This window comes from Gobio gobio (genome assembly GCF_949357685.1).
Source record: "Gobio gobio genome assembly, chromosome: 2".
Taxonomy (NCBI): domain Eukaryota; kingdom Metazoa; phylum Chordata; class Actinopteri; order Cypriniformes; family Gobionidae; genus Gobio; species Gobio gobio.
The window spans coordinates 54,412,984-54,434,880 of record NC_137098.1 but is presented as its reverse complement, the minus strand read 5'-3'; the positions used below and the strand labels follow the sequence as shown (position 1 = coordinate 54,434,880).

General features: G+C 37.9%; 2 protein-coding genes across 2 annotated transcripts in view; both read left to right on the top strand.

The window, feature by feature from the left end:
* Positions 1-17,613, top strand: part of aldh1a3 (aldehyde dehydrogenase 1 family, member A3) — a 55,648-nt gene extending 38,035 nt beyond the window's left edge. The window contains exons 9-15 of the mRNA XM_079809837.1: positions 1,483-1,596; positions 2,578-2,680; positions 6,840-7,024; positions 7,105-7,269; positions 12,987-13,144; positions 13,628-13,702; positions 16,219-17,613. Of these exons, the coding sequence (XP_079665963.1) occupies positions 1,483-1,596; positions 2,578-2,680; positions 6,840-7,024; positions 7,105-7,269; positions 12,987-13,144; positions 13,628-13,702; positions 16,219-16,294 (876 nt within the window). The 3' untranslated portion in view covers positions 16,295-17,613. The remainder of the gene's footprint in view (positions 1-1,482; positions 1,597-2,577; positions 2,681-6,839; positions 7,025-7,104; positions 7,270-12,986; positions 13,145-13,627; positions 13,703-16,218) is intronic.
* A 714-nt stretch (positions 17,614-18,327) lies between these two features.
* lrrk1 (leucine-rich repeat kinase 1) overlaps positions 18,328-21,897 on the top strand; it is a 90,938-nt gene continuing 87,368 nt past the window's right edge. The window contains exon 1 of the mRNA XM_079810454.1: positions 18,328-18,455. The gene's annotated coding sequence lies outside the window, so the exon portion shown is untranslated. The remainder of the gene's footprint in view (positions 18,456-21,897) is intronic.

The following is a 21,897-nucleotide window of genomic DNA, read 5'->3' as shown; positions in this document are numbered from 1 at the left end:
TGTGTGTGCGCGTGTGTCTGTGTATACATACACACATTTACAGTATATATGTATACATACTATATATATGTGTGTGTGTGCGTCTGTGTGTCTGTGTATACATACACACATTTACAGTATATTTGTATACATACTGTATATATATATATATATATATATATATATATATATATATATATATATATATATATATATATATATATATATATATATATATATATATATATATATATATATATATATGTGTGTGTGTGTGTGTGCTTGTGTCTGTGTATACATACACACATTAACTATATATATTTATACATACTGTATGTGTGTGTGCGTGCGTGCGTATATATATAATGTATATAAATATAAAAATATATAAAAAACAAACTTTTATGTTAGATGCGATCAATCACTAAAAGCACTAAAAATGACAACATGACTTTCTGGAATACTTCTGATTGGTTGCGACATTAAGCAAATCTTTTTGTGTAATTTGCTACTTTATATAACACAATATAATAAAAGTAATAAAATAATAAATCAAATACAATTATTATTTTTTTAAATCATACAATATCACTATTTCTTTCTTGGATTATTTGCTTATGGTTATTATATCCTCATATGTCATATGTTTGGATATCTTGGTAACACTTTACAAAAAGGTTCCATTTGTTAACATTAGTTAACATGAACTAACAATAACTAAGATTAATAAATGCTGTAGAAATAATCTTAACATTTACTAATACATTTTTAGGATCAAATGTTGTATCTGATAACATTAGTTAATGTGCATATTGTTCATTGTTAGTTTGTGTTAGTTAAGTAATGTTAACAAATGAGACCTTATTGTAAAGGGTTACCGATATCTTCGCAAATTTGAAAAAATGTTTTTTATGTATTGAAAGTATTACACTTTAATCTGATCTTATACACAAAATAAGTAAATTTATTCTGTATGCTAATTGAAAGATTAGAACTTGAAATCTCAAGGGTATAAAGCCGGTAAGGAGCCCCTGGCTGTATTACAGAATGACTCAGCTGCATTGTGGGTAATGAGTTTTGCTCTGTCTCTGTTTATACAAAACCCTCAAATTATCATGTTTAATTCTTCAAAGAGAGCAGGACGGCATGAATTGCTGTAATGACATGGACTAAAACTGCAGCTGCAAGCCCTCTGTCAACCGCTCCTCGCTTTCTATTCAAGCCGTCTGTATCTAAAAAAGAGCTGATTTATGTCTTCATCATTATGAATGAGATCAGTGTGGTTTAAAGTTCTTGAAAGAAAAGCGTCTCTTTGTGTACATCAACAGTCTTGCTGTCCCTGTCCCCGTGGGCAGTTTTTTTACTTATTCATTTACAGTTTTATCTTCTGCTTCTAAAGAAGATAAAAGTATATAAAGTATTAAGCTGTATCACACAGTATTAAGCCTGCATGCTTTTATAAATAATACAAATAAAGCCCGTTCTTTCCATCATGTCACACAGGCCGGCTTTCCACCTGGAGTCGTTAATATCGTACCTGGGTTTGGACCAACAGCTGGAGCGGCAATCGCCAGTCATATGAACATTGACAAAGTGGCGTTCACAGGCTCTACAGAGGTGAGGAACTAATGTGAAAAAAGCTCAGACAAAATGATATTGTTCAAAGAAATACGGAGATTTCTCAGTAATTAATATAATTCTTTCTCAGAATTCCTTAAGAGGCACAATATAAAAAGAAAAATAATTAGGCAGTTGTTAACATACAGTAAGAGTATAAAGCTATAAAATTCATTTTTGAGAAATGTTCCTATATAAAATATAAATAAAATGTTTTTTTTTTTTTTACCAAAATATATTTTAAATGAATGTGGTGAACAGTGCAGCTGGCAAATATGTTTATCAAACCTTCACATGCCAAAATGTACTTCAAGGGGCATCTTTAAAATCGTTTTTGCGAATAAAATAAATGGACAAGTTTGAGAAAATATACATACATACAAATATAAATCATAACACTTTACAATGTCTCATTTGTCAACGCTAGTTAATGCATAAACCAGCACAAACGAACAATGAGCAACATATTTTTACAGTTTTTATTAACCTTTGTTAATGTTAGTTAATAAAATGTTCATGTCAACAGATACAACTTTTGATTTTAAAAACTTCTTAATAAATGTTGAGATTAACATTAAGATTGAGAATTGCTCTACAAGTATTGTTCATTGTAAGTTCATGTTAACTAATGGAACCTTATTGTAAAGTGTTACCCAAATCTTAATGCAACTTTTGATTTTGAAACTCGTATGGAAAATATACATTTTCAGATATATTTTTTAAATGTATTACTTATATACTAATAAACCATTTTGTTGAAATATCAGTTCTGTCTTATGAGATCCATGTGAGCGAATCACAGTGCTATGAACTGTAGTATTTTTTGTATTTTTTTTTGGTAGTTTCCCATCATTAGCTACATGACAAACCAGATGATATTCATAAGTTACATACAACCAAACCAGCTTATGGAAGCATCATTAGCAACCGCCGGCTGCACTTCCCGCTCTCGTTATTGTCATGTGCTGTCTTTGTGTTCAGGTGGGCCAGCTGATCAAAGCGGCGGCGGCCAAGAGCAACCTGAAAAGAGTGACTCTGGAGCTGGGGGGAAAAAACCCCTGCATTGTGTTTGCTGACTCAGACCGTGAGTGATGTGGTTTGCCAGATCTCACTGCTGAAACAATAATGATGGCACAGGGAAGGCTGGGAAAAACAGGGATTGGGAATGATGTGTGCAGTATTTTCCTAACTGAAGACGTATGTCTTCATTTAAAAGAGGGGAAAGTATTTAGACACTTAAGGGACCCTTTAAAATGTGTAAATGTCATTGCGTTAGAAAACAAAAACCAAGTACATTTATTTTAAAAGAAAATAGCACACTTTTCAATCAAATTGCAAGTATTGTGTGTTTGTTGAGCATTAGTGGAACGTGTTAAACGTGATGAACTACACTGAATCTTTATACATCCATTAAAATCACCAAACCACCAGTTGATTAAAAGACATTGAGCAAAAATGATGAAGAAAAGTGATGTTAGTAAAGCTTGTGCAGCAACTGAGTGCGTATTTTGACATATCTAATGCAATGTCATTCAGATTTTTTTTAAGAGTGAAAGATATGAAATGATAGTCAGAAAAACCTTTTGTTTTTAATGGAACAGTTCATTGAAGGGATGCGATTTTATTAGAAAAATATCCATATTTCAAACTTTATAAAGTAAAATATCTAGCTTCCGTCAGACTTCTGTATTCAACTTAAGAAGAACAACTCTCGCAGTTCAAAACGCTTACGCTAAGTCCTACGTCATATGTCACACCAGTTTTTTTCATGAGTTGAATACAGAAGGCGGTCTGGCGTGTTGTGAACTTCTTTTGTTTCTTGAAGTAGAGACCAGGAGAACTTGGATAGGTTTTTCAGCAGGATTCTTTATTGAGAAAAACGTGCTGTCTTTCCGCTGAGGTCATCAAGTCTCACTAAAGGAGTTGTACCTTGTAATTTATCTACATTTCAGGGGGAGGGATTATACAGCAGGGGAGGAGACACTCTGAACAATACAATGCAAATGTTGTATAGGTAAAAGGACACACCCTACATAACCAGATTCAATCAGCATAACAGTGTCATTCAAATACATAGATGCTAATCCAATCACTCAAGGGCTCCAAGAGCCATTAAAGACAAATGGTGCTCATTTTACTTACAATGAAGAGAACAGGAACTGGCCTGGAAGATTTGCATAGCAGACTAATTCATCTGATATCATCATTTTTACCTTAAATGCTAAATGCAATGTACTTTCTTAAATTTGTAATCCCACAATTCCCCCTTTGAGAGTTCTAATAACTCTCACATAATACAAATTTAAACCTTTAAAGTTAATTATTGTAACTTGTGATCGTTACAGGCACATAGTACATGTTCTGTGTTGCTTATTTGTAGTGGCGAATGGCATGTTGACACAGAAACACACATGCCACTAGGGTCCGTGTAGTTCATTACGAGTAATATTATTTTGTGGTTGGAACAGTCCTTGTGAGTCATTTGTTGACCTAACAGGTTTCTGAACCATGAAGAATTATTTTCAGTCATCTGATATAATTTTGCTGAAAAATCAAGAATGTCTTGTTGGATTTTGTTCAAGAGTACTTGACCACCATGTTTGTGCATAAGTGAGTCCTTGAATGCAGCCATCTTCTTAGCTGAATTATGTAGCAACCAGGGTGCACCTGCCATTGAATTGGCTGAGCAGGATGTTATATACAGACGTTCCTCCCATCATGTGCCACCAATGGGATTCCTGCTCCTCCTGTTCTTTCCAGCAAACAAGGTGTTTCTTGACATATTCATCAGCTCTAAGAATATGTTGTTTCTGGAGTCTACACTTTGTGCGATGTCCATGATGAGTAGTAGCAAGGCAATCTTGATCATGTTGATGGAAGACTGAAGTTCCCGTAGGTGATTCTCTGCGTTGTGTTGTTGTTTTTTTGTTTGTTTTTTTCGTGACAGTTGGCTCTGTAGTGGGTCTAGTTGTCCTTCAGAGATTGTGGCTTCATACGCAGGTGAGAAAGTCTGTGTGTATGGGTCTGGGGACAGCCATTAAGTGGTATCTGCACAGATTAAGAACGAAAACAAAAGACAACAGAGCAGTATTTGTTCTAAAAGACAGCAAACATCAGGGTTGTCTCATCTGTTCAATCTGAGTGTGCTATTGTTGTTTCTTCTTTCCCTATTTCTCAATTCCTGCGACACCTAAAGAACAGTGAGGAAAGGATGGACTAGTGGATGGGGAAAGGCCTATAAGGAAGTCTTCACCGCGGGGTTGGCCCCCGAATGCCTGTTGCATTCGGTTCTTTCCTGGGCTCCTCACTGATCCGTGTCCTATCCTATCCCTGTAGGTGGAGGAACAACTTTGCAGTGTGACACATGAGTAAGCAGGCTGAGAAGGAGCAGAATTATGCATAGCATTTCTTTTTGTATCTTGCAACTTCTTCCTACACACTTTCTCCCAATGTCCTAATTTTCCACAGTAGTGGCATTTGCCTTTTTTCTTAGGCAATCTATTGTCTGAATTCCTTGTGCTAAACGTAGCTGCTGCTACTCTCACTTTTGGCTTAACATCAGCATCTCTTCTAAATTCAGAAAAATATGTACGTGCTGAGGGCAAGCTCTGGGATAATCTTTCGATATCTCTAGGTCCTAGCAATTTGGCAGTTTGAACTTGGACAACAGAATTATCAGGAATACTTTCAATTACCTTAATTCCTGACCCTCTCCTAGCGCCACATACTTTGACTGAATCAACAGGCACATCGGATACTGATTGAATGGCTACATCTGTTTCAAAGAAAGCTTGCAAGTCAGGATAAACGTTATCAGGCTGACTGACTTCATTCACATCAGTTTTCTCGGCAGCTTTATTGCGGTTCAATTTCTTAGTCAAAGATGCTACTCTAGCACAGAGTTCTTTGTTCTGTTTCTCTAGCTCTGAGATGTTCTGAGACTGTTGTCTAGCTAGTGCTAAACTAAATTCTCTGTGTCAACAAATAATGCCTTTCACATTGTTCTTGCGAATACATGCTCCTAAAACTTTTTTACATTCATCAGGCGGAAGCTAGATATTTTACTTTATAAAGTTTTAAATATGGATATTTTTCTTACACAAATGTATTGATTCGCTTCAGAAGGCCTTTATTAACCCCTCGGAGCCATGTGGATTACTTTTATAATGGATGGATGTGCTTTTTTTGGGCTTATTTTTTGGTTGCCATTCACTGCCATTATAAAGCTTGGATTAGCCAGGACATTTTTTAATATAACTCTGACTGTATATTAGGCTGAAATATACACCTAGGATAGTTTGAGGGTGAGTAAATCATGGGGTAATTTTTTGGGTGAACTATCCCTTTAAGTTGATGTTTAAATGCTTAGTTTTATGATGAAACCCCAAAACAGGGTCAAAACACATAATGCAATGCAATACAATGATGATTTAGAGATGAACGTTCTTCAAAAAAGCCTGATGGATCATATTTGATACGCACATTTCAACATGATTTTTCAAAAATATTAATGTATGGATAATCAAGTAAACCTTCTTCCGTCCAGTAAGTGTTCATCTTGAAATATGACTAACAATATAAAAGTTATTCTTACTTGTACTTTATAAAAATCTGTAAAGATTTCACATGTGTACTACAACCTGAAGGTGGACATTTTTACAATTATGATAAAAAAGTAACTATCAATCAGATGACAGAAGGCATGTATTAGATTATGTACAACAGATTTTTTCAGCAAAGTTTTGATCATGTTGATGATTTAGAGGCATTACGTATAAAATATGATAGCTTTATGGGTTTAAGTTGCCAACTACATATTGGGCCAATGTACAGTATGATTAAAATTCATTGAAGTGCATTTGATTGTGGTACGGTTATATTTCTGATGGGCTTTTTTGGCTAGAGTTTATTCAGCCCCAGTGATGTTGCAATACTGCAGACCACCCGTGCAGCTGTGAACTCTTCGCTGCTTTATTATTATGTATGTTCACATCTGCACACAAACCCAGATTTATGCCAATGCACAGCTCATTAAACCCCAGAAAGAGTGTAATGATATAATGCATTATGTTATCAAGTTTACAAATGAATCAAAGCATGAACATTGGCACGGGTATGAAACTGTTACGTAATTCACTGCAGATTTGCGGAAAGAAACAAAGCATAAGGGCATGGGAAAATAACACTGGAAAAGGTTAAAGTATAAAGTATGCACTGATGAGTGTATGTGTGTGTGTATACAGTGCAGTCGGCGGTAGAGGAGACGCAGAAGGGCGCGTTCTTCAACCAGGGCCAGGCGTGCACCGCTGCATCACGCGTGTATGTGGAAGAGCAGGTTTATGATGAGTTTGTGCGTCTCAGTGTGGAAAGAGCCAAGAATATAGTCATCGGAGATCCTATGGAACCGCAAACCTCACACGGGCCGCAGGTGATCACTCAGTTTACTCATTAACTTGAACTTTTTCTTCTTGTATGCAGTTTCTTTATGTATTTCTGCTCTTCTGTCAGATTGACCAGCATCAGTTTGATAAGATCCTGGCACTGGTGGACAGTGGGAAGAGGGAAGGGGCGAAGCTGGAGTGTGGCGGCTGTGCAGTGGAAGACAGGGGTCTGTTCATGCATCCAACCATCTTCTCTGATATCAAAGACCACATGCGTATCGCCAAAGAAGAGGTACGATGATCCTATGATTGCTTGCAGATTGTATGTAAAGGACCTGGAGTTTCATGACTCAACTAAATATAAATTTTGAACTAACTATAGAGATCTTTAGGGCAACAGTTCAAACAGATTAATCTAGATTAGAATTATGTTTGCTATCCAGGATCAGGTAATCTAGTTTACTTTTGTGCCAGTTTTACAAAGCAAAATAGGATTGGATCATGCTGATCCAATGGATCACGCTGACACTTTTTAATTGACCAAATCTGGATTACCGGTACTCCAAAAAGGGGTTACATTTCACAATGTAGGCTGCTAGCTATGTAAAGAACGACAGGTAGAAGAGTCAATGTGGGGTCACAAGAGAAAGAAAACAGCAAATAAACAAACATTGCCTTCCATAACAATCAGACCCCCACTAAAGGGACATTGTGATGGGAAAAAAATTAAATGGGAGAAAAATGTAATATTTTAATGCATTTGCGTTCTCGCAAAAGTTTTGCATTCCCCCAAGAAACGTAGTGTTAATTCGCAAAGAACTCAAGGGTCACACTTTAGATTAGGGTCCAATTCTTACTATTAAAGGGGTGGTTCCGTGGTTTTTTTCTAGGCTTGGTTGTGTTTATGGGGCGCAGTATAACATGTCTTAATACTTCTTTTTTTTAAAAACGCAGTATTTTTTCGTATATTTTACCCCTATTCCACACCGCTGTCTCCACTGTCCTTTGAATGGCTCGTTTGCTTCCTGCTTCTATGAAGCCCATCCCTCCGAAACACGCAATGGTCTTAGATTGGTTAGATGGCCAATGACTGCGACGTGGCCTCTCCCACTTTGTTGCGTGTTCGCGGGGGCAGTGTTTATGTTAATAGCAAGGGTTTATGATATCACCAACCTGGGAAGAAGCTTGTTGTAGTCCAAACTGGACGTTTTTGTAGGCAATAAACTGCCATAACTTTAAAAGACAATATCTCCGTTTGCATTGAACTTTCAGCGCTGTAACTTTGCAGATACTGTTTATGCTCAAGCAGCAACATTACACACTAACTAAAGTTAAAAAAGTGAAATGCATGCAACCACCCCTTTAACTAACTATTAACTACAAATTTGTCTCAATAAACTCCTAATTACTGCCTATTAATAGTTAGTATGGTAGTTGTTAAGTTTATGTATTGGTAGGATTACGGGATGTAGAATATGGTCATCCAAAATAAGGCATTAATATGTGCGCTTTATAAGTACTAATGAACAGCCAATATCCATGTAATATGCATGCTAATAAGCAACTAGTTAATCGTGAGAATTGTACCCTAAACTTATAAGCATATTTTTCCTTCCATCACCATGTCCCTTTTGGGTTTATGTAGCCCCCCATGTGACCCATAACAAAAACAAACAAATTAAATAAGGGATGCAGTTGTTAGAAACTACTTTCGACTGGTTCATCTCTGATGACTGTGAAAATGGTATATACAGTGATAAATAACAAATACAGATTCCTGTACAGTGATAAATATACAGTGGTAAATAAAAAAAACACTTAAAATTAAATATTATTATTTTTGGATTTTGACATCTGTTTGGGGGATTATTTTATTGTGCCAAAAGCTAATTTTTTACTTTACTGTACTGAAAGTCTAGTAGCCTAATGTCTACTTCTAATTTATTACTTTAATAGGTAAACTAATCAAGAGTAAAAATAAAAAAATTACATGTTACAAATATTGTAATTTGACCATTGTACAAGTTTTAATAATTTTCGTTCTGCTGGGATCAGGGTAATCCTGTTTTTGTTTTGTTTTTTGGATCAAGGTTATCTCAATCTCACTAAAAAGTTTTGAACAACACAATCTGACTATTTGATCCAGATCAAAACCAAGATTGGATTTTGTGACCTAATCTGATTTTAGAATCCTTCTTTCCCCCATTTTGAACAACCCATTTCTGATCCAATCCGATCAGATTAATTTTGAACAACTGGGCCCAGGAGACAGGAATCTGAATTTGTGTCCTATAGTGCCACCTGATGGAGGATTGTGGCATTATAGACCTGTGATCTGTGTCTGTCCTCAGATGGCCTGATCAATTGTTGATCAAATCAAATAAATACAGTATACAATACATATTAAAAAGAAAGAAAGAGGTTCAAAAGTGAAATATATGTGTGTATTTATATATAGTCAGGATGGTAAAAGAGGAATAGTGAGGCCACAGTCAGAAGGGGAACTTGAAGGCTTCCAGCCAGCTACAAGAAAGTCCCGAGCGAATGGCTGAACAGATCCAAACAGCAACACTGGGGAAGAAATGAATACAGTCCAAGGAAAACGAGATAGGCTAGCTCACTGATGAACAGTGGCGGTTCTAGACCACGGAAACTATGGGGGCCAGGCAGGGGCCACTTGTGCTTTTAGGGGGCACACGTTAACATTTATCTTAATCAGTAGTTAAATAGATAGTTTACCTAAAAATGAAAATTCTATCACCATTTACTCACTCCCATGTCGTTCCAAATATGACTTTCTTATGTTAACATAAGAAATGTAAAATCCCTTACAGAAATGTAAACACAATATTAACTTATTTATTTTATTAAACTGTTGTAGGCTATAAGATCAGTATCGCATTTGCACTCATGCTATTCTGGAAAAAGCATAACTCTTGTTATATTGCTTATACTGTAGTCTATATCATGAAGTAAATGTGAGGGCGTTTTCACACTGGCAGTTTAGTTCGAATAATTGGTAATGTGAAAGTTGTCATGTGGACCCGGGTGAGCTGAGCTCAGGGGAACTGAATTCGAGACTACCTGAAGGAGCTGGTCTGAGTTTGGTTGCGCAAATTGCACTCGAGCTGTGCCGAGATTCATGTGAATGTGAAAGCAACAAGGACTCGGGTGCGCAAGAAAAGTAACCTGCACATGCATTTTATCAGATGACGATGTATTTAGTTCAATAAAACACATGTAAGGGATGATAGTGTTGATGATTTACCTTGGATACGAGCAAGAGGGAGCCTGCAGTGTAGAACGCACTCTGATGCGGACCACAACAAACGTGCCCAGTGTAAAAACGCTCTGAGACTAAAACTCAAACAGGGGCATTTTTGCTGCATAACTTGAATTTTACCGACATTCTAACTAAGAGGCACTGGCATAGTTTGGTTAACGACATCTAACTAATACAGGTTTCTGGAACAACATGAGGGTGGGTTACATTAGGTGTTTTTCTTTTCTTTTTGGGGGAACTAACCCTTTCATTTATTTTCCGGATTATTGAAAGTCTTTTTTATTTGGCCATGTACTGTATCACTCTGCAGTCTCTACACGTGAAGTAAAATAATTTCAAGTTAATTTATTTATTTGAAAAGTAATGTATCTGTAATATGATCATGCTCAATTTATAAAAGTAAAACTAAACCATTTATTTTACATGTTTTACCTGCTCTCTGTTACCGGACTCTTCGCAAAGTTAGCATTGGCTTTAAAACAAACATACACTAAGCCAGTGTTTCCCAACCTTTTTCAGTCATGGCACCCTTTAAAAATGTTCTCCATTTTGTGGCACCCCCTCGCATACGTTACGCTAGGGGTGTAACGGTACAGATTGCTCACGGTTCGGTTTGTATCACGGTTTTAGGTTCACGGTTTCAGTACGGTTCAGTATTTGCCATGTTCAGGGAAAAAAGGACTACTGTCAAATAAAAATAAAGAAAATAAGAACAAATAATTTAAATACAAGCAGCAGCACAAATAAATACTATTGCGCAAAGATACTAATAAAATAAACTATGCTTTTCAGGTTTTTCAGGTAGGCCTACGTCAAACATTAGTTTTCAGGTACAGAAATTGATCAAATGTAAAATAACAGCATATTTGACTGTATAAATGAAAGATTAATTCTATTAAACTTACAAAAGCTATTCAATCAAGAGCAGTGAGTGATGTCCTTGTCTTTTGTTGTTTGACATTAAACAGACAGCAATAAAGGCTACTGCCCCTTTAAGACCTAATGCTCGGATATGCGTTGTCTTTCTCGACTGTATAAAGTTTACTTAAGGCATATACAGACTATGTCAGCTAGAATACACAAGATGGACATGTTGACATACTTTTTGTGTGAGTTTTTCCGTTCAAGAGCGAGACTTGAAAGATAACTCAATATTTGCGCGCTGTGAGACGTGTGCGCGCTTTCGGATGAGTGCACGGAGACAAATGTTCTCACAGCGCGCGCAACTTCTCATTCGCGTCTTCTGGCACTACACCCGGTTGATGACGGAGAAAATGACTGGTCATATTCGAACATACGGCAGCACTCGCATGCATGGAACAAAGTTTACAAAGAGAGAATTATTTGAAAAATGTGAAGCAAAATAAAAATATTTGAAGGACTTCTACACGGCACCCTGCTCTCGTCAGACGGCACCCCGGTTGGGAAACACTGCTCTAAGCAACACTGGACAATTGGATAAAATAATATTATTTCTCTCTATGTGAACATGACTGAAATTATATTATTTTATGTATCTTTTCTCGGGTGTGCCTATCTCTGTGGTGAAACACGTCTCTGTCATCGCACATGAACGGTTCTTTCATTGCGTTGGTCATAATTTATCTTTGGTTGTATCTTACTAATTCGGAATATGATCAAAGATTACATATGTGGACGTGTTCGGAGAAATTAGCCATTGAAAATATATATTTGAACTACCAGTATGTTTAAATGAACGAAATGACTGAATGGAATTCAAAGTCGTCAAGTCAGTAAAATTAATCTACTGTAGGCTATCACTGCTGCATATGGGTGAAGTTACACACAACACAACGTGTATAAAGAGAGCTTATTTTATCTATAATCAAGTGCGTAGCAACTAGACTGAGCGACGAGTCATTCATAAACAAACATCACTTGAGCACCACAGCGCGCAGCTTCCTCATTGCTTCTCTGCATTGGTTATTGGTTATGACACAATAAAGTACTCTTTTCATCACATACCGCCACAGCAAAAACTGCACATTGCAAACAGTTTCAGAAAATTGTTTGGTGCGATATGATTCCAAATATAGGGGGGACAGAGGGGGGGCCAAGCTTGTTGACACGGGGGCACAGACTTTGACTTTGACTTTGACTTAAGATAGTGAGATGATAAGGGAAAAAGAGGTGCGGAGTAACAACAGACAATAGAGCACATGGCATGAGAACACAAACCCAAGGTGTCAGCCATGTGGTCCAGACAAACAAAGGACTGAACAAACCCTGAGCTGATCAGACCGGCACGCTGACATATCTATATACCCTATATTTATAAATTCCATTCATGTTTCTAATCATATGTATCAACAGTTGCAGCAATAATAACATAATGATAATAATAATAATCCATATCATGAGAATGGATTTCCTTTAATAAGAACACACAGTTAGCCACCCATTTTACTGTTGCTGATGTTTGAAAATATGCATTTGGCTATGAATAAAAAAGGACAAAAAATCACCATAAATGTATCATAAAAGTGTAAAAGTCGTATGATAATATTGTGTGCTTTTTTATCCTTTATGATGCTTGAAAGACATGATCATTATGAACTTTTGTTGAATGGGAAAATAACTCCTTTAGTTTTTCAGCACACATGTTTGGAATGAGAGTGAGTAAATAATGGCATAACTATTATTAGCATGTACTATTCGTTTAAGGACCTGGGCATTAGTTTTACACTGATGTGTGTATTTCACAGATCTTCGGGCCGGTTCAGTGCATCATGAAGTTTAAGACGCAGGAGGAGGTGATCGACAGGGCCAACAGCTCACAGTACGGCCTGACGGCAGCCGTGTTCACGCGTAACATCGATCGCGCCTTGAGCGTGTCTGCGGCCCTGGAAACTGGAACCGTCTGGTAGGAGACGCATTAAACTCTTGCAGTTCATTTGTAAGCTTTTACACTGTAAAAATTCACTAACTGTAATTTATAATTTCAAATTCAAAAGTAAATACAAAATCTAGTGATGGAACAATGTTTTTTTTAGTGGCTGATACCGATATCTATAGAGCAGAATAGCTGATATATAAATAAAACAATCAATCATTAATTTGATTCCCAAGTATTGGTCCATTTTCAATATGCCAGAAACTTTGTAGATCCTTCCAACATGCCCTATACCATTTTGGCGCCATGCATGCCTTTGGTATTGTTAAAAACTCCATTTGTCTCCTACGAACATACCTTACACCAACCAATGCTAGGTTGTTAAATTTTGACTTGAATAAGCCAATTTTCCTAGGTCGGACATCACTTTTGACCACTACCGTATATACATAAATGACATGAGCAGAAATTTTCCATGTGAGGTCAAAGGTCATGTTTCTTTCTGTTCTCCAGGGTGAACTGCTACAATGCCTTGCATGCTCAAGCTCCATTCGGAGGCTACAAGATGTCAGGAAACGGCCGAGAGCTGTGAGTGCTGATACACCATTCTGTTTGTGTTTACCTTGTTTCATAACTGTCTAATAATATGAACATACATTTTTATTACAACCCAAAATCAGAAAAAGTTGGGACAGTATGGAAAACGCAAATAAAAAAAAGAAGAAGTGATTTCTAAATATACTTTGACTTGTATTTCATTGCAGACAATATGAAAACAAAATATTTCATGTTTTTTCTGGTCAACTTCATGTCATTTGTAAATATGCATCCTTTCCTGTCATTCAGACCTGCAACACATTTCAAAAAAAGTTGGGACAGTGAAGCATTTACCACTTTGTAATGTTGCCATTCCTTTTCACAACCCTTAAAAGACGTTTAGGGACTAAAGACACCAAGTCATGAAGTGTTTCAGGTGTAATTTTGTCCCATTCTTCCTGCAAACAAGTCTTAAGGTGGGCAACAGTACGGGGTCTTCGTTGTTGCATTTTGCGCTTCAAAATGCGCCACACATTCTCTATTGGAGACAGGTCGGGACTGCAGGCAGGCCAGTCAAGTACCCGTACCCTCTTCCTCCGCAGCCAGGACTTTGTAATGTGTGCAGAATGTGGTTTTGCATTGTCTTGTTGAAATATGCATGGACGTCCCTGGAAAAGATGTCTTCTTGAAGGCAGCATATTATGCTCCAAAATCTCTATGTACTTTTCAGCATTAATGGTGCCTTCACAGAAGTGCAAGTTACCTTTGCCAAGGGCACTGACACAACCCCATACCATGACAGACCCTGGCTTTTGGACTTGTTGCTGGTAACAGTCTGGATGATCCTTTTCTTCTTTGGTCCGGAGGGCACGGCGTCCATTCCTCCCAAAAAATACCTCAAATACTGATTCATCTGACCACAGTACACGTTTCCACTGTGTGATGGTCCATCCCAGATGCCTCCGAGCCCAGAGAAGTCGACGGCACTTCTGGACACTGTTAACATAGGGGTTCCTTTTGGCACAGTATAGTTTTAACTGGCATTTGTGGATGTAACTACGTATTGTGGTACTTGACAAAGGTTTGCCAAAGTAGTCCTGAGCCCATGTGGTGATATCGCTTATGGATGAATGACGATTCTTGATGCAGTGCCGCCTGAGGGATCGGAGATCACGGTTGTTCAACTTAGGCTTGCGCCCTTGTCCTTTACGCACTGAAATTCCTCCAGATTCCTTGAATCTTTTAATTATGTTATGCACTGTTGAATGTGAAATATCCAAATCTCTTCCTATCTTTCTTTGAGGAACATTGTTTTTAAACATTTCAATAATTTCATCACGTATTTGTTGGCAAACTGGCGATCCTCGGCCCATCTTTGCTCCTAAAGGATTAGACCTTTCTTGGATGCTGCCTTTGTACCAAATCATAATTACAATCACCTGTTGACATCACCTGTTTCAAATCACATCATTATTTAACCATTTTACCTCATTACTAGCCCTAAATTGCTCCTGTCCCAACTTTTTTTGAAATGTGTTGCAGGTCTGAATGACAGGAAAGGATGCATATTTACAAATGACATGAAGTTGACCAGACAAAACATGAAATATTTTGTGTTCATATTGTCTGCAATGAAATACAAGTCAAAGTAAATTTAGAAATCACTTATTTATTTATTTTTTGCGTTTTCCATACTGTCCCAACTTTTTCTGATTTGGGGTTGTACTTGTTTTTTCTCCCTAATGTCTACTTGTTATGTAATGTTAGTTTTTAGATTTTTGGATCATAGTTTTTTTTTTTTCATGACCATTTTCCACCCTCTTAGGGCCCTATCATACACCTGGTGCAAGGGTTTTTTGCTAGTTTCAGCCCGACACGGTTATCGTTTTTCACGTCCACTTCAGCCATGGGCATGCTGGTATGAAAACGAGGTGTGTTCAGGTGCATTGTTGGCGCGTTGCTATTTTGAGGCAACTGAAAACGACTGCGCCATTGACCAACAAAAACCTGGTCTAAAACGCAGTATTTTTTGTGTTAGTTAAAGGGCGCGTTAGTAATATGCGCCTATAGGCGGGGGCACAACATGCATACACACAGGGACGCGCAGCAGCACATAAACATTTTTAAATATTAAAAATTAAAGGATTCCTCTCCGGAGAAGCATTCAGTCTTTCCGCTTGCAAATTCCACCATGTAAATAGGGAATCCACCATGGTGCAAGCGCAACTGGCTTTTAAAGGGAATGGGAGATGAGACTCTGATTGGTTTATTGCATGTTACGCCCAAAACACACCCATGACTCATTAAGAGACTAGGTACAACCCTTTTGGACCATGTGGCTGGCGCGCAGACCGTCTTTTCCGTCGATAAACTAAACCGTTGTTAAAATAGGGCCCTTAATCTCAAATCTTAGAAATAAACAAGCAGTTTTACCTGCTGTACCTTTAAGACTTCGGTAAACACTCTCTTTGCACATGCATGGGCATATGCCTCATGATAAGAGTCTTGTCAAGTTTTCTGTCGATTTGGATTATGCATGTACATTTCCTTCTAATGTGTGTGTGCAGGGGTGAGTATGCACTGGCCGAGTACACCGAGGTCAAAGCCATCACTATTAGACTCAGCGAGCAGCTCAAACTGTGATCTGAGGCTCCACCATCTATCTGTGTTCATAACAGCATCTGTCAGCCTACGGATGAAGAAACTCTGGCTTTAACCATCGCTCTCATTTCAGTTCTTTTTCTATTGTTTATTTGATGTAGATGTGCTGTACAGATTTAAAAGAAAGTTTGTGTTTTTTATTTTTTTATTTAATTTGGATGTTTAAAAATCAAGCCAAGTCATCCATCATCTCTCAATATTTACTAATATAAGAAATATATATCCGAGTTAAGTATGTTTTATTGCAATAGATTCACATGCAAACCATTGTTGTTTGATTGCCTTGCTGAACACATACACACAGGCTTTGCTTCTTTTGATTTGGAGATTCAATTCTTCTTAACATTCAACATATTATCGATCTGACTGTGCTGACACTGTTGTATGAGAACTGAGCTGCGGTGGACGATGACATCATTTTTGCAAGACTAATTAACTAACTAATTTAATAATTGATGATCTTTACAACAGAACTGAATCAACATTGAACTGACTTCAGCTGAACAACAGCCGAAAGCTGCTTTGAAACAATCTGTATTGTATAAAGTGCTTTATAAATGCAGGCGACTTCACTTGATTAAACGGTCTTAAAGTGGCCACAAAGCTTTTCTTCCCTATTGTGACAAGTGAAAGGGCTTCTCAAACAGAAAAAAAATGTAGGGCGGGACTTGATTTTGTCCATGGGGAATTGATTGAATGGTTGAATTTTTGTGGTTTGCTATTGGTTGATCTCAAATGAGTGACAGGTTGTCCCGCCCTAATGCCGGTAAACGCATCATCAGAAAAGAGATGTCACTGCAAGAGGGAGGGGAAGTTATTTTGATCAAAGATTAAGATTGCACATGAATTAAAAAAATATAATAATGATGTGCACGAATAAATCCTTTATAATAAATACTGCAATATTTAATCAAAACCAAGGCATGCATGGCAGCTAAAAACAAAATATTGTTACCAAGTATAGTCTGTTGTGTATAAAAAGCAAGTTTTTGGATTGAAATTCACTAATGGTCCTGCAAACTGCCTCAAAGCTGTCTTAAATAATTTCTGTTACTACATTCACTTTGTGATGCTGAATGCAAATTGAAATGATGAATTGTTTTCTGCACTGTATATGGACAACTGCATGTGTTAATGTATAATTAGCATTAACAGTGATTTCATTTTGTAAATATACATTCACATCATCTGAGTGAATTTATGTAATTGTTTAAACTATATTGTTTACTTTGACTTATTAAATAGCTATTGATTTAAAAAAAAAACTGAATCTGAATCAATGAATAAAATATCATATGAAGTAACGGTTTATTGTCATTTTGATCTGCTGTAGTGGTGCGAAATATAGGCTACTCTAAGAAAGTACATAAATACAAAGAGATTTGAAGAGAATTTTATAAGCTACCTAGATGTAATTTGGTTTAGTGGCACAAACATTTGAGGTTAACTCAATCACTTCCTATGTGAGTAGCTATACAAAGGGACAGCACATTTGCAACTTTGTGTATTTGCATACAGTTTGTTTTTACAAGATCTGGTTGAGATATGTGGATCTCAAACTTCAAAGACCTGCAGCTGGTATTTTTGCTGTAATTATGACAATGCATAATAATAAAACCTTTATATTACAAGAAACTGTGAGTGATATTAAATTAACTATGTATTAGTTTAAAATATTACTTTTATAGATAGGCTTGATAATAGCTACGTCTGAAAACGTCCAGCAAATCATGTTTCGCTGATAATATAAACAGGTAATGTGAGTGTAGCCTACATAACAACAGAAACACAATATGGACACGCAGCCAACAAGGAAAATAGCTTAATAAACTGACATGTTTATTAATGTCTTGTTGGAAATGTGAAAATGCAGATAGGTTTTTGTGAGGGTTACGTTTACGATACAGAAATATAATTGACTCAAACAATAGAAGTCTATGGAAAGTCCCCAGCAGGTTAGCATGTGTGTGCAATGAGCGGCGGACTCTCTCTCAACTCCTCAGGAAAGATTGTCCCTCAGATCAGGAAGTAGAAATCTGGTTTGATCCGTGAGCGTCTACGAAACCGATCCAAACCGAAAGCATCTGAGGAGCCACGCTTTATTCCACGGTTTTGCAGGATATATCATGTATTCAAGAGTTTGGTAAGTACACTGAACTTTCTTATAATGTTGACTACACCACATGTATTCCTCGTCTACACTGTCTGCGTCGCGACGCAATTTAACAAGTCTAGTTTGGTTTGGAACGCTTGCAATAATAATCCATGCGTCGTGCGAGACCAGTTAGCGCGCCTTGCAGTGTTTGCAGTACAGGTGAGGTTGTGTATGTGGGATATTGTAAATGTAATCTGTAACATTCATTCAACAAACTGGGGAGCTTGGTAACATCGACAAGTAAAGCTGAGGTTTGACGTGTGTTTGTTTGCTATAGCAGCGATTTTTCTGGTTAGTTTCAACCCCGTGTTAAATTGTTGCTGTTCATGAATTGTTTTGTTTCGTGATTATTTTAATGTTTAAAGCGGCCTAAAAAACATATTTCCATTGCACTGTGACAATATTTTTTGTGACAATATGTCCTGCTATTGGGTCGTGTGTGTTCAATAGTCAAGTCACCTTTAAATACAGCGCTTTACAGATTGTTTCGAAGCAGCTTTACAAGTGCAGGAAAATAAAGATGCAAACAGTGCATTGCGGCTTTAAAAGAAAATGGTGTTATTATTGTTCAGCTAAAGTCAATTCAGTGTTGATTCAGTTCAGTTGATCATAAATTATTAAATTAGTTCATTACTGTAAAGCAATTCTGCAGGAAAAACAGTGATGTCATCATCTAGCTCAGTTGTCAGTTCAGTCAGATCAATAATATTGAGTTTTAAGGCTAAATGTGTTTTCCTGGGTACTAACAGTTATATAGCCTATATATTTCTGTATTCAAGTCTTGAACGTTTGTGTCCATAGTACAAAATCTGACGTTTAAAAATATACCCATCATTGGAAATATTTAATCACTGGAGTAAGTGTGACAACTAGCCCCGGTCTCTCCTACTTGATTAAACAGAAGTTGTAAACGTTAATATTTGGGGTATATACGCCTAGCCAGTAAAGTATTGGTAGTACCATGGTAAATTGGTGATGGAACATTTGAGACTTCCATGGTACTAATGTTTACCATGGTATTTTAAAGTGCTCGAAATTCCATGATATTGCATGGGACTTTCAAAACATTTAATTGCAAAATGTGAGTCAAAATGTGTCTGGCCGTACCAGCGTTGCAGTGGTCACTCATTAGAATTCAATGTAGCCTACTGTAACTCGCTAAAGAAAGCTTGTTTTGTTTGTAACCAAATGACCAATGACCTCAAGCCAAGGAAAAATGAGTCACTTCTTTAGCTGGCAGCCTGGCACTACGCTTCAGCTCTGGAAAACATCAGTTCCTTGTGGTGGATTGTAGACTTTAGAATAATTGTTCGAATGGACAGTTGGTATATGGATGAGCTGACATCTAGCTCTTACAATCGAAAGCAAGTTACCACCAGCAGACTTCCTTTAGATTGGACTTCTATAAAAAAGATGGCAGTGGCATATGTTCGAGGAACTAAATTAGAATGTGCCAGATGCCACTGGTATTGTTCCCTTTCTGTAATTGTTAATATTCAAATCATTGTAAAATGACCTATTTCCAAAGAATATTGGACTTCAAAAGTAAGGGTTCATAAAGACAATGTTTTGCTTTTAAACATCCTGCACCAATGAATAACACCAGTAATGTGTATTAAAAAGTAATTTTGTCAAATAGTTGTTTATGTTTTTCTTGCTGCTATCAGTGTTTCCGTTTCGAATGGTCAGTTCGTACTGCGTCGAAGACGCCATCGGAATTCTCCTATTCTCGAATATACTGAAGTAATTTGTAAAATCACGCAGTGCTATTGGCTGGCCAGTGGGAACTGCGTAATCTGAGTAAACCAATGGCACAAAGCCCGCGAAACTGAGCGCAAGAGCCTGCGAAAGGGGCATATAAAATACGCTGTAACTGTCAAAAACGTCAGATTAATCTCCTTCAGCGACGATCTACAGTCCTCGCTGATAAACTACACCACCTTCACTGTGAATTGACGAGCCTGCAGCGGAATAGCGAGCTAACTAGCCCGGACGTCCTGCGAGAGTCAGGAGCCTGCTGTATTTCAGCGCGCTCAAATCGCCAGCGATCCCGCGAGCTGTCACGCCTTTCCCCTGCGCTCTTTGGTGTATCCTTTCTGTACAATACTGAGAAAAACATATCGACCTACGTCAAAGCCGCGCCCTCTGCTGGTACAGGGTTGCCGGTTCGAGCCCCGCTCTCACAGGTTTCTCAGTGAGTCTCAATTTAGTGAATGGTGGCCAAGCCCTCTACCACTTCTCTCAGTAAACGAGCCTGTTATAAAACATGCACGCCTGTACACAGAACGCTGTATTAACGGCGATCCTAATAAACAATTAAGAGTTCTTTCCTCTGTTATGACTGCAGGCAGTGTGTCCCCTACATAGGGTGTACCCCTGCATATAAGCACTGTTAATTCAGCACTATAGAACCACTCAAAAGTCCTGCTGTGGTCGGATTACCACTACAGACTTACTTTACATTCTCTCAATCCCCTCGGTTCAGGCGACTGGAGATGAAAATATTGCAGTCAACTAGCCTGTTGTCAAACATGCTCGCCTGCACATCAGCGCTGTTTTTAACAACGACCTTACTAAAATACGTGCACCTTGCTCATAAGCACTGTTCTCACAGATTATCGCTCACGCCGAGAGCGCTCTATATGTAGAGCGCGCGCCCACTACAAGTTTGCGCCGCTACACATAAGTGCTGTCCGCACAGTGTCACAAACATCAAACCAACAGGCGGACATCTGAACAGGGCCCTTATCCAAAACTGAACACAGAAAACAGCCCTGACAGGTTGATCAGGAAGAGAGGAGGGTTGAGTCCCGCCCAGGCCGGTCCGCCTCCCAAAAGACTCCGAGTTCTCTCCCCACGGCCCGTTTTTGTTCCGGTCAGGGAGAAAAATACTGTTCTGAATGTTTTTCATGCAATGTATGTAAACTACAAGTCCGCTTTAATGCGTGCTCCCCTGCATTCTACCGCCACAAAGGCGAGTTCAATAAATAAAAAAAAAACAATTCAACAAGGATACTCGCTCCAATTCGCTCGCAAACCCTTCGTTTCACGGGCATAACGCACACTTCGGTGGAGAGCAACGTGACTCACGTCCTCAAAACCGAAGTAGAGAGCCTATTGATAATTAAAATAAAATAAAAGCGTTAGAGGCGGTGCCTCCAGCTCAGAGCGAGTCAGGTTTTTTACAGCCGCTACTTCCTTGTTCCCAAAAAAGATGGCAGCCTCAGGCCCATCTTAGATCTCAGACACCTGAACTAGGCTCTATCAAACGGCCTTTCAGAATGCTGACATTAAAACAGATCATCGCGCAAATCTGTCCGATGGACTGGTTTTTCTCATTGGATCTGAAAGATGCTTACTTTCATATCCAAATTATCCAACGTCACAGACCGTTTTTGAGATTCGCGTTCGACGGGAAGGCTTATCAGTA